Source organism: Natator depressus, chromosome 3 (assembly GCF_965152275.1).
Source record: "Natator depressus isolate rNatDep1 chromosome 3, rNatDep2.hap1, whole genome shotgun sequence".
Classification (NCBI taxonomy): Eukaryota; Metazoa; Chordata; order Testudines; family Cheloniidae; genus Natator; species Natator depressus.
Genome location: NC_134236.1, coordinates 167,996,494 through 168,012,610, shown reverse-complemented (window position 1 = coordinate 168,012,610; position 16,117 = coordinate 167,996,494). Strand labels below are relative to the sequence as shown.

The 16,117-nt window shown below is 38.7% G+C and overlaps 1 protein-coding gene across 3 annotated transcripts in view; it reads right to left on the bottom strand.

Annotated features, from left to right (window-relative positions):
* INTS7 (integrator complex subunit 7) overlaps window positions 1-16,117 on the bottom strand; it is a 130,411-nt gene that overhangs the window by 15,834 nt on the left and 98,460 nt on the right. For all 3 annotated transcript variants that reach the window (XM_074949293.1, XM_074949291.1, XM_074949292.1), the window contains exons 3-13: window positions 15,782-15,928; window positions 14,465-14,602; window positions 12,525-12,571; window positions 11,535-11,734; window positions 10,330-10,452; window positions 8,306-8,423; window positions 6,637-6,771; window positions 5,934-6,031; window positions 4,859-5,098; window positions 3,681-3,818; window positions 2,735-2,941 (exon numbers count right to left, since the gene is read on the bottom strand). In XM_074949293.1, the coding sequence (XP_074805394.1) occupies window positions 2,735-2,941; window positions 3,681-3,818; window positions 4,859-5,098; window positions 5,934-6,031; window positions 6,637-6,771; window positions 8,306-8,423; window positions 10,330-10,452; window positions 11,535-11,734; window positions 12,525-12,571; window positions 14,465-14,601 (1,443 nt within the window). In that variant the 5' untranslated portion in view covers window position 14,602; window positions 15,782-15,928. The remainder of the gene's footprint in view (window positions 1-2,734; window positions 2,942-3,680; window positions 3,819-4,858; window positions 5,099-5,933; window positions 6,032-6,636; window positions 6,772-8,305; window positions 8,424-10,329; window positions 10,453-11,534; window positions 11,735-12,524; window positions 12,572-14,464; window positions 14,603-15,781; window positions 15,929-16,117) is intronic.

Sequence of the window (16,117 nt, the reverse complement as noted above, 5' to 3'; positions counted from 1 at the left end):
CACCAAATGTGATGACATTGTGACATCACACTTGTTTGCTAGAAAATAGACTGCCATCTACCAAATTTATGCAAGATGGGCCACTGAACATTTCCCAGATTATAGTGGATTTTCAGTAACTACTGGGATACATTTGAACCAGTGACCCTGAGACAAGAGGTTCTAGTACATTACCTATGTAAAACATGAGCTATCCAGCCCCGCTCATGGTCCTTTGCTTTCCTTTCTCCAGATCTGTAAGGGACAGTTTGAGGGGTGGGAGTGTGGGAACTTGTTCTGAATTCTCTTTTAACAATTGTTTCTGAAAATCTGATTCTGTGGAAGGAAGCTCATACACTGTAAAGGTATTAGAGTCTCAAGACTCTACTGCAGTGATCCTGACAAAGCAGCATGTACGATGTGAGCTCCGAGTAATGATAGCTTAAATTGTTTCATCAGAGTTTTGTATTTTCTCTCCCCCCATTGGTAATACTTTTATTGGGCAGTAAGCGTACAGCTTCATGTACAACAGATGCTCTGTGCCAGAGAACAGGCCCTGTCCCAATGGGTCTATCTTACTATGTGAACAAGGAGGACAGTCTATCACAGATGGAGACTGGAACTGAAAAACTTCCCAGAAATATTTGGTTTTTAGAAGAGTGAAGTTGTTTATGCTGAAGTATTAGTGTAGATAGGAGAGTAAGCTTCAAGCTCAGATCTCGGAAGGAGGGTTGTGTACATGGTCAGAAGGAATCATGCAGCTGCAGCAATACGGGGGTAGTAGGTGGTGCACTGACTCAATGTACTGTGTGGGCTGAACAGCTGCAGCAAGTTATCATGCATGCTGGGTTCCAGCTGGAATGAGGTGATTAGAAAGAGGATGTCAGCTAGCTTGCCCCAGTTGTTCCCTTGCTACCAAGACACCCAAGAGCTATAAATAAACAGTGCTCCATTGGCTCAACTGATGCCATGCTGTTCGCACAGGGCCTCAGTGGAGGCAACGGTTGGCAGGTTGTGATGTCAAACGTGGAATTTTTACTTTCTCTGGCAAGCCAGAGAAGCTTCTCCCTCTCCTCACACATCTGGGATGTGCTGCTGATCCATAATGTGGGCAGGGACATCTGCACCTGAAGGAGCTGCTTACATGACTGCTAGAACAGGGATACGCAGTGATGGGTCACAAGCTACCCTTAAGCAGCAAAGACTGGCAGGCTGACAGTCACACAAGGAGAGTATAAGGAAGAAAAAGTTGGGAGTATTAAAAATAATATTTGGTTCTTATAGTACTTTGCATCCATCTGAAAGTGCTCCATAATGATGAGCAGGTAAGTGCGGCACAAATGGGTTAAGAAATTTGTCCAAATCACACTAAGTTAGTGACAGTGTCAGCAATAAAAGCAGCTCTGACTCCCAGCTCTTATCTTAATCTTCTGGACCACAGCAGCCCACAAGGTGAAAAAGCAAAGGCTTCCTTCCTGACTGCAGCCTACACAGAGTGCAAAGAGTGGAAACAGCATAGGACAGCAACCCCACCAATTTAACAGAACCTCAGAATCTTGAAAATGGCTATGAAAAAGTTATTGTATTTCTTATATTGGCCTGTTTTAAATGTTACACTTTTGCTTGTAGTGACTTTTAACGTGGCGCATTAAAAAAAATGTAATTAAAAGAAAAAAAAGCTAAGCAACCCTCCTTGAAATTTTAAAACTAAAAAAAAAAACACCTCACTCATTTGGCCAATAAATTAAGCGCACACAAATTTAAAGGGAAGGGAGAGTGCACGGAGACACAGACATGGTTTAGGTCCTTTCTGCTGATTCAGCTGCAGCAGTTAGTTAATATAAACACTACTGCCAGAGCTGTGCTGACACTGAGAATGCTAATGCACAAACAAGTAAATAGGAGTCCTGTTAGTTTCAGCTCCATTAAAAAGGCACAGGAAAAACCACATCTATGTCTGACTAATGGGAAGGACAAAATATGTAAAGAGGAATGTTCAAACTTCACCAAAGGCTATGATAAAACTGAAGTGACTGGACAGTAGGCAGTTAGGATTTATAAACAAACATTTTTTTCAGCTGTAACAATGCTTGGCTATTTACAACTTCTCACTATTTTCATCATGTTACACAATGAAGTAATTTTCTGCTTTATATAAATTGGACACCATCTTAATCCTGCTTGCCTTGAATAGTCAAGTGGACAGGATTATTTAATCCCTCCCCACAGCTATTTCAAACCAATGGCCATCTTGGAAGATATGCCATACTCCACAATCATTTTTAATATTATGGTAACATCTAAAGGTCCAAACAAAAATCAAGGCCCTGTTACCGAGGCCTTGTACAAACTAATAGTGATAGACAGTCCCTGCCGAAAAAGTTTACAATCTAAATAAAGACAAAAAAGAATGGAAGAAAGGAAATATCTTGATTTTATAGATGGGGAATTCCAGCAGAGGTTAAGTGACTTGTTCAAAGTCATGCACAGGAAGTCAGTGACAGAGCTGAGAACTGAACTCAGTTTTCCTGAGTCCCAGTACAGTGCCTTAACAGACTTTGCTTCCTCTCTCAACCAGCAGTTAGTTACAACTGACTTTTCCCTATATGCTGTTCCAAAACTATAGTTCCTGCAGGCCTAAATAAGAACAATTTCTCCAAGCCTTTGAATAAAGTCTTGCTAACAAAAACCAAACCAAGCACAACTGCTACAACCTACAGACTCACCATTGCTAGAGTAGAGGATGTATACTAACCGTTAGTGATGCTATCCCTTTGTGATAAGATTTTAAAGATTCAGCAATGCAAGAGAGTGCTGAACTATAATCTTCCTCTTGAAGCCCCGTCAGACACTGCTCTGCATGGGAAAATTCCTTCAAACTGTTCAGCCAAAAGTAGAAGTGTTCTGAAGCAACTTGAGTCAGCAGGCTTTGATACAGCTCTCTGGCCATGTCATGATTACCCTAAGAAAGGGCAACAATAAATAAATAAATAAATTAAAAAAAAAAAAAAGATCTTGCACTTAACTGATATAGTAACAAATAAAACAAAACCAAACACCCCCAAGCCCTCAAAAACTACTCTTTAAAAATAAATAGTGAGAGACATCTTCAACATTTGATCAAGTCAACCCTGCTGAGATGTAACAGTTACTTATGTCTGGCATACATAATCTTGTAGGAAGTACTACTGTTTAAACAAGACACCTCAGAGATTCAGCTCTAAAGACAATACAGAATTTTCCATCTCCCATCTTCTAAGTGTTTAATATTAATCATTCTTCACTTCAGGGTAGTAAAGAGTCATTATACCAGTTATACAGATAGAGAAATACACACAGCAGAGGCTACACGACTTTACCAGGCCAAAAAGGAAACTAGTCAGTAGAGTTTGGTGGGACATCCTTGATTCCTAATCATCAGACCATGCCTTTCTTCAAGCTGCAGTACTCACTGGTCACCACATGCTTAGACACCTCTGCCAGTGAGAGATGGGATGACAGCCTCCAATGCTGATTTATGATATAACTCCTGTTTCACAAACCTGAACCAGTGTTACAGTGAAATAGAAAGGAGAAAATTCTATTTTCCTTCCCCCACCTTCTTCCTCCCTCTGAGTGCCTACTTAACTCTCCACTCTGAAGTCAGAGTGTGGCTGACTATACTTTCTACTGAGGAAGTCTTTCTAGAAACTTGCACATACCATTCTGGAGGCCTGCCTGGCTATCCTGTATGCTGTCCATCCGTTGGAGACATTCTCAAGCTGTTGTTTGATAACATTTTTAACTTCAGAAGATAAAGCTTTTTGACTGGCAACAAATATCACTGTGGCGAGGGATACCTAATGGAAAACAACCGTTAATATTGAAGAAACATTTCCATTTGTATGTTTTTAGAAAGCATCAGAAGCAGTGATTGTGTCAAGTAAGTTTTTATACAATCTTGGACTTCCTTAAAAAAAAAAAAACCACACACAAGACAAAATTTGATTCTGACCTGGAAAACTTCTTCGTTCAGGATTTCAAACAAAAAGGCAATGAAAGGGCTTTCTCATCACTGAAGTTTGTCAAAAGCTTACACTTTCAATTAGATTGTTAAAGCAGAAATACATCCAAGCTAACAGTCACAGTAAAGCACTGTAAAAATACAATTACATGAAATGAAGAGTAACAGACTTTCTTGAAGACTAAGGCCCAGATTTTTAAATGTATTTAGGCATTGCTGTACTCAATGTTGTGTCTAACTGATTTAGCAGTCTAAGTCTCAATTTCAAAAAAGAGATTTAGGCACTTAGGAACCTAAAACCCATGATTGTTAATGGGTCTTAGCTGAAGCTACACTGAGTGCAGCCTTTCAAATCCTGGCTTAAGCTCTCATTTCCAATTAAAATCCTCTCAACAGGTTTGTCTCTCTTAGAACCCTCTAAACCATACACATTTGAAGGTCCATGTATAATTGGGGTATCTACTTCTGAACTGCCATCTTCCTTACCTAGAAGCACTTCTGCAAAAGACCCAGTGTGTCCCCAAGAGTTCCAGCAGTGCATTGTTATGATCTGGTTTGCCTATGTGTAACTGGTGCCATCTACTGGACAGAATACAGATCAGACTGGATCAAACATTTCAGTTCTCTTCTAGCTAAGCAAACATAGGTCTGTGGCTTTGATGCTGCATATTGAGAGTACTATTATTTCCCATTCTGCAAGTATATAGTTAACAGAGAACTGATATATTCCTGTTGAGGCAACAGATTAGCATTTTCTGTCACCAGTGTAACAATTGATATTTCATGAACTGGTTTAGCTAATTAGTTTCCATTGTAATTCTATGTGGATGGACTTTGTTCCATCAAGGACAGTTCTCCAAAACAGCAGTTTCTTACCAAAAGTTCCTGTTGTTTATCTGTAGCAGATCGTCCAATCACTTTATAGAGGTCCATTAGGTCTCCCAGCATGCCATCACCTAAAACAGGCAGCTGCATTGCAATTGCCGCTAAACAGTGGCACATGAGAATTCTAGAAGCATCCTGAGCACTGTGCAACTGTGTCAGCAAGGACTCAACCACTGATTGGCTCAGATGGGGACGACACTTGGCCAGCTTCACCATACAAGTTAGTGCAATCTGCAATGCGCAAACATCACAATGTTCCACCATCAAGCGCTGTCCAACATTAAATTCACTTAAAAATATAAAGAAACTATCACAATATTCAGACTATAAATTAAATTACAGAGCTAATGGAAAACAAGACGTATTTATAAACCTGTACTAGAGGTGTACTCTGCCAAACCACCATCTCTCTGTCCAGAAGATTACAGTTTAAAAGCACACACAAGTACAAGACACAGCAGTGTAATATTTTCTTTTCTTACGGGTTTAGTCAAAGTAATATTATAAAATTATTTGCTCGGTAATACCTTGGGACCAAAGGGTAACTGTTCACAAAAGTGTGGTGGTCACTTATGTTAGTTTCTGTTCTTCCACCAGCGAAACCAGGTGCTCTCCGAGATCCCCCTGGAGTAGCAAGAATCCCTTTTCCTCCCCTCATCTACAAATCCCTGCTTTACAACAATTGTCGCTCTAGTTGAAAAGAGCAGGACTTAACTCTCTGAGGCCACCAATTCTACTTCTGAATTGACAGGAGTTGCTGCTATAGGAGGCATGGCTTCTCCATGCCTCTGGCTTCATTGTGCTCCTGACCCTTTATCATTTTGGGAGCAAAGCACTGGGGAACTTGGAGCTCCTCCCTGGCAGTACACTGTACTCCTACTAGAACACCTGCCAGACTAAGATCTTTCTAGTGTAGAAGATGTAATATGAATGACAGTTGAATTATAAGGTTTACTTGGTCCTGCCTCAGCACAGGGGGCTGGACTTGATAATTTCTCAAGGTCCCATCCAGCCCTACATTTCGATGATAAAACAAAACAAAGAAACAGATATTATGACTCTTCACCTTTAAGGTTGCTTGAGCACCAGGACTGCTATCTTGGCTACAAAGAACTAAAAGAGACTCAAGGCCAAAGACCGCATCTTGCTCCAAAACCAGGAGATCTAGGAGAGAGGAACAGAGTAAAGCATTCAGTTCTGTTCTATTTATTTTTGAACATGATTGTGAACCTAGTGCTCATGACTGTGAGGGTGCAACAGCAGGATAATGCAAACTTTCCCCACGCTTCTGCCACAGCACCTCAATTCTGATCAGCAACAAGTCCGCTTTTACAAGTCTCAGGAAACTATTTAGTACAGGCTACGGTTTTATGATGTGCACAAGCCTGGAGTAGGGCAAAAACTACTGAACATTATGATAATCATTTACACTGGGGTTTGTACCAACAGCTCTCCAGAGGGGAAGGGCAGTGTTCTAGCTTCTGGTAATGGTACAGAGGCTGCTACAGGGGAGATCAGCACCCATTCAAACAGAAACCCTCTTCAGAGGGATCCCGGGATTAAACAGTGGGGAGAATCTTCATGAAACTCTCTAAAATATTTATAATTGGTTATAAGTCCGCATTCTCCACTGTCCACAAATCTGAGGAAGGACAATTCCAAAGAAAACCAAGAGACTCGGGGACAGGGCAAGCCTCCCGGCAACAAGAGAAAGTGCACAAAAACCTGATCATGAGTTGAATTGTTCCACCACCCACTTTGTGAGTTACCTTTTTCTTGGCAAGAAGCAGATATATTAGTCAGAACTCTCACACCATGAGCAGCAATGCCACGGTTATTATGGTAACAGCATTCCTGTGCCAGCTTTACTAAGTCAAATGATCTTGCTGTTGTAGCTGTTGTTCCTAAATAAGGAAACAAAAGAAGGATAGTATAGCAACATAATCCATAATTATGTCACAAGATCTTTTCCGTAGTTTTAAGTTCAATTCCGCTTGGCTGACTGTTTCTCCAGTTAAATTTCCCATTCCCCCATCCCAGTCTCAAATGTTTCCTCCCCCACATGTGGAATTCCCTCTCGCTGTCCGCATGCATGCACATATGTTACACAAGCTAGATGTCTCCGATAGCCCTTAAACCTGAAGACTGCCTAATATTTGTGAATGAAACTTACCAATGGGACACGGCATTTGCAAGAAGGTAATGAATATTTAACATAGGATCGTTATTACACATAAGCAAGCTATGATTGTGTCTCAAATTTTTAATAAATTTCACAGCAGAGGTGCAAAAAACCCCAGTAAAATCAGAAACAGGGGAAGTGGGAAGCCTGGGAGCGGAGAGTGAGCCAACTCCACATTCACCCTGCAGCAGTGGCTCCCGTCCCATGGGGCTGAACCTGGCTCCCTGGTCACAACACTGCTCAGGTTTAGTACATTCACCCTTCTGTCTCCATCTACAGAGGGGTGGATGTGCCAAAACTGAGTGGTGCTGCAACCACGTGGGACAGATCACAACACCCGGAGCAGGGAGCCAGGCCCAGCCCTGTAGAACAGGAGCCGCTGCTGCGGGGTCACACTCACGATTCCGAGAACACTGTGACCTTTGCACCAAATTCAAACCTTCATTATGCATTAGGCTACAAGTCATTTACAGGTTTTTTTTAAATTTATTGGTTATTTTTCTCTGCCTCCATGGCCTATGCAGTTGGATTCCCAGCAACTAAGGCAGTATGGCCTCAGAAATAAGGAGTGAAAAAACCAATACCACTCAGGAGCATTTTAAGAGATCCCCGAAATATTTCCCAAGTTATTCAGTATAATACACAACACATCCAGAATACACAGTTGTGTCAAAAAAAGGTTTTATTGACACTCATGTGCATCATCCCCACATAACTGTTCAGTGGCTTTGCCTCTCCTGGAGAATACAACTGTTCCAGCCTCATGCCAATAAAGCCTAAACTACATCACTCCATGTATTCACTCTCTCTGAAGCATTTTGCACATCTATGGATTTTTTCATCCTATGATCTCAAAGCACCCTATAAACATGATTTAAGCCTCACAATACCGATAGTAAAATGGGGCTATTAATATTTACCTAGCCTAACAGAGACACTGAGGCACAGGAGTAAATGACTTACCCAAAGTCCCACAACAATTTGAAGCCAGAGCATGGCATAGAATGTCTGAGACTTGCTCTAATATACTACACTCCATCCCAATTATAAAATTTTTATATTCTTTATAAAAGCTTGCTTGCATGGACTTTAATGGGGGCAGATTAAAGTTCATGGTTTAGGAAGTGCTTTAGGAGCCTTCAGGGAAGTGCTATGTAACGCATTATTAACAATATTAAAGCGGCTGAAGATCAACACTTACCAAACCCCTACAATAAGAGGGCTAAAATTTGGCTGATCTAATCTACTCTTCTTACCTGGAGCTATGCTGAAGTACTGTTTGATGGCAATAGTTCCTGACAGCGTGGCAAGGACAGATAGCATGCCTAGTTTCAAGCTGTCATAAGGAGTTTGAAGAGCACATTCACAGAGTGCCTAAAAACCAAAGAGAAAAGAATATGGAGGGGGGGGAAAAAAAAAAAAAAAAAACTTACAAACTCACCATCTTCATAAATGTTTGCTCTTGTTTTTTTTTTTTAAAACTTTGTAGTTAATTTTAATACAGGTAAAACTCTATAGGAAAAAAAAAGTCGCTATCGACATCAAATTCAGATCTTGCAAATATATTTCCTCACTTGCCACTGTCCTAAAGCAATTTTAATAGACTGTGTACAGGTCTTGTCCTCAAAGTGACACTGGCTTTCACAAGTTATCAATAAAATATATTATGTTTGTTAAATGATCACTAACTTTTCACCTGACATTTCTCAATAATAAAACCTCCGTAGAATTTGGAGACAAAGTTATCCACCATTGCACAGACAGTGCATACAATATTCAACTCATTACAATCTGTGAAGGTCCTTGTTTCAAGGAGAACTAACTGTCTGTAAACAGTTTCAAGTGTCACCTCCTGCAACACCACTTACAAAAAAGTGTTTTTAATAAAAGAAAAATTATCCAATGGAAAATAAAGAATAAAGATTCTAAGCTTGCTGATAATAAACACTGTGAATTTTCTTGGTTATCATCATCTATTTGTGTTATGGTAGCTTCTGGAAGTCCCAATCCCATTGGTCTTAGCACTGCTTGCCTTGATAAGTTTGCAGTCCTACCACAGGCCTGTCTGATCTCTCAGCTAAGGAGAGAACATATTAATTTTAGGGCTGCCAATTAATCGTAATTAACTCAAGCTATTAAAATTAACTCAATTAAAAAAATGAATCGCAGTTTTAATCGTACTGTTGAACACTAATAGAATACCAATTGAAATTATATTTTTGGATGAGTATTAATACCGTAGTTGTATGAAATGAACTGAAAAATACTATTTCTTTTGTTTATTTTTTACAGTGCAAATATTTGTAATAAAAAATATAAAGTGAGCACTGTACACTTTGTATTCTGTATTGTAACTGAAATCAAAACATTTGAAACATGTAGAAAACATCAAAAACTAAATTTAAAGTGGTATTCTATTAGTGTTTAACAGTGTGCTTAAAACTGCAATTAATCACAATTTTTTTTTTTTTAATTGTAATCGTTTGACAGCCCTCATTAATTTTACAGACTGCCACTTATGGTATTTAAAACTGTATATGAAGATAAATCTAGTTTTATTCGAGACCTCCTCTTCAAGCGGTCTCTTCACATGTCTAAGTACTCACCCCTGCCAGGTGGGCCGAGAAAAACTATGCAATGTCCTTCTCATGAAGTTTCCCCATCAACTCCCACCCGCATTAGTAGTACAGCCTTTTCTGTGCTGGCTTGTAAAGTATTAGATTTTATTCTTTTAAAAAAAAAATTTAAATATAGTGGTCCAAGCATTTTAACTGGGGTATGGGAGGGCAACTCAAACTATGTATTAACACAGCCAATGCACAAACCAAAGACTTTTTTAAATTAAGCTATTCTGTCAAGCAGCTGCTAGTGGACAGTTGAGGGTGATTAAAATTAAGAAAAACCTGAAATGCATCTGATACCCTGTAGGCACATTTACAATGAGAAATGACGTCAGTCTGGCAAGAAAACCAAACTCATTAATCTGAAATAGCAGAACATCCCACTCTGTCATCTAACTCATTAATATGAGCCCAATATGAAAGTGCTTAGTGTTGCTGAGAGAAGCTTGATGTGAGTTTGTCTTGCAAAGCCTGTCATAAGGCAAGAATTGCTTAAAAAGAGTACTGCTGCTACTTTTAACTAACATTTCTTCCTAAAATGGACAAGCTTAGTTTTCCATGTTTAACAGGGACATTTATACTTCTATACTCATTTGTAAAAAAAGACTGCATTTAGTTGAAAAATTTTACAATAAAAATGTTTCTTAAAGATTGCAAACCTGAATGTTTTCTCTGCTCCATGTATGTGGGGTTTTGTTTGCCAATAACTTTAGATCTTGAATAGCAAGTCTTTTCACAGCTTTCCTGGGGTCATTTTTCAAGTATTGCAGCAAAAGCTGAATCTGCAACAATAAACAGTGTTTAAAATATTAAGTAGGATTCTGTAGTTAAATTAGTTAAAAAAAAAAACCACACACGTAAGCATAGGTTACAATAGAGAAATCCTTTTAAAAAAAGGCTCACAAGATAACTGTATGCGATTCACATGTATATTCAAAGCATTCAGGACTGTTCAGACCTCAGACAGCATTGCTGCTAAACACCCAAGGGCTGGGAGAGCAGTCTACATATTTCCATAAAAATGGAACACACCAGGTATCCTATCATGTTTCAGGTTGCCTATATCTAATACTATCAACAGTGGCTTCTGAACTGGAGTAGCACTTACCCAAGCCACCTCAGACAGAGTTGTTCTGTTAGGCTAAAGGCTGCCAGTGATAGATCTTGTAGTCTAGTGTGGCTACAAAAGGCTAAGAGTGGACCAACAGATTTTCATGATTTTTTTTTTTTTTTAAATAAGAATGAGTTAACTCAATACCACATTTCATTTATATATGGATTTACTGTGTGCTCATCACTTGTCTGGGCCCACAGAGTTACAATTACATAACAGGAAAACATTCCCCCTTTAAGCTGAGAATGTCACTATAGTTCCATGTCTTGACTGATATTTGTAATTTACATCAGTGGGTTCAAGTGCCAGTGAGACTCTTTACATACAAAGACCTTAAATGTATGTTCATTTTTCTAGTTTGCAGATAAGAGATTGGGTTTGGTGGAAGGAGAAGATCCCAACTAATCAGAGAAGGCAACGGAGTGAGAAGTAGGTACAGGGGCCTGCATACAAGAAGCAAGATGTAAGAGCTCCAAGAGAAGCAGGGTATCAGATGTTATTGCCCCTTTTAAGGAGGAGATTGTTTGGATGGGGGACGGGGTTGAAGATTATTATATATACATACATACATACATACATACATACATACATACATACATACACGGCAGTTTCTAGGATACTTCTCATCTGCAGTAGGGATAGGAACACAGACTATGATCTAACTATTTTCACTATCAGAAAGGAACTGAGATGTTTAAGCGGTTTTGCACTTTCAAATAAGGGATTACCTTTAGAGCAATTACATGTTACCTGTTTGGGTATGTCCACCAAAGAGGAAGCAGCAAGCAAAGTAAAGGTGTGGAGAGTAACAATGACCATCTTGGTGGAAGGATAGGATGTTACCAGCTGTTGGAGAAGTTGACGGGAGCTAGACGCCAGGCTGGCATCATGGTGCATGTGCTGTAGTATGGGGATCAACTTCAGCTTCAAGTCCACTGGCGTGGCTAAGCCTAGTGCATGGAAAGAGGTATTTAGGTGCCAGAGCAGATCTCAATGAACCCTGAACTTTTCAAATACTACATTTAAATGACACTGGTGACTGAGACAAAAAAACACAAAACACAGAAAGACAAAGTAAAGGCCAGTTGTGGGAAGCAGCAACTAGAAGTGCTGGAGGCAGGACTCAATTCCTGAAACAGCAGGTCTCAGTGCTAAACAGACTCCACCAGCCCATTAAAGAGCAGTATTGTCAGTTTCCAAGGAGACTGGGACCCAGCCTTCCTCAATTAGAATGGCCTTAAGAATGGACGGGTAAAGTGGCTGGGAAACAATTACTCCTCCTTTGGGTGTGCCTCAATTATATTAATAGTCATCCTTCAAATTACATTATATTATTCCAATTATAATAAAGGAAAAGAGACCCATGTTATAATATTAAGTCACTGCAAAAGGCTCAAGACAGAAGGGCAGCCCTGTCAGAGACTGGAGGCAAAGAGAGAAACCTAGAGATTCTAAGTCAACATAAAAACCCACATTACATAGTATTTGGACATGCTATGACACACATGGATTCAGTTTCCCAGATACATTAGAACATGCTTTGGATATTTACATTTTTAAAGACATTCAAGCTGTAGTCCAGAGCCCTGCCCGGCATCAATCGTTAGCTCACTTAACTTCAGGCAACTGGAATGTTTCAGCAATGGATTCTGGTAACATTTAAACATTAGGAGGGACAATACTAAAATAAAATATTAAAACTTTTTCATTTTCTTCCCATTATTCAATACACCTACATACCCTGAATCATTTCACTGATTTTGTTACATATTCCTCCAGCAAAATCCCTGCGAAGAGAGAAGAGACAACTGAACTTCAAATTGTGACTGTTATGGTTTAATAATGATCCAAGAAATTAAGAGGGACTATAAAAAGCAGGATTGTGCTTGTGAACTTCAAGATTTAAGAGTAATTTTGCAAATCCAGAAAGACATTTTTGTTTGCTTGACTGAAATTTGCTGCTACTAGTCAACATCACAGAATAATGCCACATTGAGACACTTGTTACATAATTAGTTTCCATCAATCTAGACTTTCAACCTGAGATTACAGATCTACCAAGTCTATCACTTAGCCTAACTAAAGAATTGAGTCTCTAGCCCATCTTTATCCGCACCAACACAAGCAGGAACATTTGCTCCAATGCTAACATTCTTGTAAAATCACTATATTATGTGTTAAACAACGTAATTTGCTACAAGTGCTCTTTTGTAGAGACTTAATATTCTAGGGAAAGACTGGTACAACCAAAAGCTTTCCCTAACCTTGTGTAATGCTATTTGAACAACAGCAAGAAGTTTTATTTGATTCAGTCTTTATTTGTAGAACAAAATATAGGTGCTCCAGGTGTAGACAATTGATTTTAAAAAATATGTTAATGGGGTTGATTACTGAACCTGCAGGATAAAGGAGTTTTAAGCACATTTTCTATTAAAAATGAGCTACTAAGATTATTGTGATTTTTATGAAACTCTCCATAAACAGAAGGGATGGTTCGTTCACACCTTTGTTTAGGACAGTTTATTGTCACTTAGTCCCCCGCAGAGAAATCAGGGAATCTGCAGTGCAGATTCCAAGGAGGTAGAAATTGACTCAGATTTTGTTAAAACACAGGTAATGTAATCGCAAAAAGAAAAGGAGTACTTGTGGCACTGAATGCATCCGATGAAGTGAGCTGTAGCTCACAAAAGCTTATGCTCAAATAAATTTGTTAGTCTAAGGTGCCACAAGTCCTCCTTTTCTTTTTGCGAATACAGACTAACACAGCTGTTACTCTGAAACAGGTAATGTAATGTTACAGAATATTTTCCTCTTAAAAGTGCACAAGAAGGTTTTGGGGATTCTTTTAATAAAACCCCACAACCTATACAGTTCACCATTAGTGACCACAGGAACTATATAAAATGGCAGTTTGGTTTGGAAAAATATTGACACCCATCTTAAATGGAGTCCACTGAAATTTTCTCACTTTAAAAATACAATTGTAATTGCCAGATTCACTCACTTTCCAGACATTCTTAACATTTTAAGAGTAGGTTGTAGGAAATTTAGAGCAACACCACCAACGTGAAATAGACAAATTTAAAAAAAAAAAAAAGTTGAAAGTAATTTCAGACACTATTTCTGCCATGGATTCCCCTTGCCTATTTTTACCACTTTATAATCTCACTTCCATTTTTTGGGTTTTCATATTTTTTAAGTGGTCTTCACCTCAGTGAAAGAACTCACAAAAACTGACTATAAAGGAAAAAAATGGAAAAAAATTCCCCTTGAATCCCTTTTAATTAAAGAAATTTTAGGGATTACATTTAAAAAGTAAAGAAAAAATTTAGATAAGAGTGTGATTTTTAAGTTAACATGTTTATTTAATTAAAGTTTTTTCCCCCTTATATTTCTTAACTTTTCCTCACAGCTTTTAAAAAAATGAAAGCAAATTTCAATGAGTTTCAAATGCCCCTGCTGGGTGTGGTTTTAAATATGATTTCAAGTTTCCTGCAACATTCATGCTGTACATTATAAATGGTACAGATCTCTTTTGTATCTCCCCACATATGGCACGGCAAGTACTGCAGAAGGTGATCCCAAATTTAGTGAAGGACAGTGAAGAGTCCTACTGTATTAATAGTGCTTCCACTCCTTAAAATACAAACAATAAGAGCACAGAAGAATTTACAGCTTACTTTGACTGTGCAGAAAAGTTAGCAGCAGCAAATATAGCAGCTTCGACCTCAACATTATCATGGGAATCCAGGCTCTGGCGAATACTGTGATGTGCATTCTTCCTTTCTGGGATTATGGATGCCATACTCCCCAACATCCTACAGAAATAAATCACAGTGGCATCAGAAAGCAACTAATTTAGTGTGTAGGGAAATGTGAACCAAAGTGAACATAAACTATGAAGATAAGAATTAGATCTGCAGTAATTCCTTTAAGAAAGCTCAGACCTACATAATATATGGTCAAAGCTTCCTACCTAACCACAAAACTCTGTGCCTTCCTTCTCCTCACAACTGCTTACTGAGGTCAAAACTAACCAACTGTAGATTTTTTAACTGCTGAACCAGCAAGCAATTATAATCTATCAAGATGCGATCATGACTTGTGCTGACCCAAGACATCACCTGAGAAGCCTATACCAACAGGGCTCAATTAAAGTTCCAGAAAACGTAAGGGAGGACAGCACTGGTACCACCACAAGTCCTCTTTCAGGGTGAGGTCTCTCACCCTTGGCAGAGCACCCACGCTGGCCAGGGAGGTGCAATTTATAACATGATGTTTGAGTGAATCCAGTCTGTTACCGCTAACATTATTAAAGTTACACAAAAGTTTTGACTGTACATTTCTCATTGGCTTTCCTAGGAGTTTACACCTTGTGCACTACTTGGATAATGCAGGGGAACCTCCTCCAAGTTCACATATCATACAACGAGCCGAAAGTTTCAAGGGCAGAGGTAGAGGAAAAAAAATCTAAAATGATCAGTAGAAATGGTGAAAATAAGTCTGATACAAAAAAAAAAATTGCAAAAAGTCAAATTATTCCAGTTTTGTACAAGCAGTAGTGGAACCATAATGGAAGTTTATGCACTGTTTGTGATCTCAATATATCAAATGCAAGAGTGTTAACATAACATACACGTTTTATACACTCCAGGAGGCACAAAACACAAGTTAAGGTACTTGTGCATGCAACCCACCAATATTGCATATGTAAGATGTAGTTTTGCTCTCTGATACATCTAGGCAACTCTGACCACATCAAATAGATATCTAGTACCCTCCTTATTCTGGTCACAAATGTGTTACCTTATTCCCTTTAAAACAGCTGTCTTGTACTTTCCTTTGGATAAGAGGAAACAGCCCGATATTCATTCTTAATGTTGCAGAATTAATTCCAGTTTTTAAAGACTCTAAATAATTAATGAACATTACTTTTCTAACTAAACAGCTGTCACATAAAGCCTTAGGATAAGTAGTTTTAAATTAGGAAGACATACCTGAGTGTGATTGCTCGAGCAACTGGATCATTGCTATGAATTACAGAGAAAACTCTTTTCACAAACTCATCCACATTCAGGATCTTCTCTAAGTGCTTTTCACTCTGCTGAGTGACTTTCAGGACACATAGCCTCAAGAAGTTGTTTCTATTGGAAGATGTATACAGTACATTACACACACACACACACTTCTGTGTAATGGAAATTCACAAACAGGCTGGGAATCAGAATAATGATTATAACTGATTTAAATTAATAAATTAAATTTACAGACCACTACAAAACACCCTATTTTACATTTGTTTTGTACTAGGATTAGTATACGTTTTGGGCTCA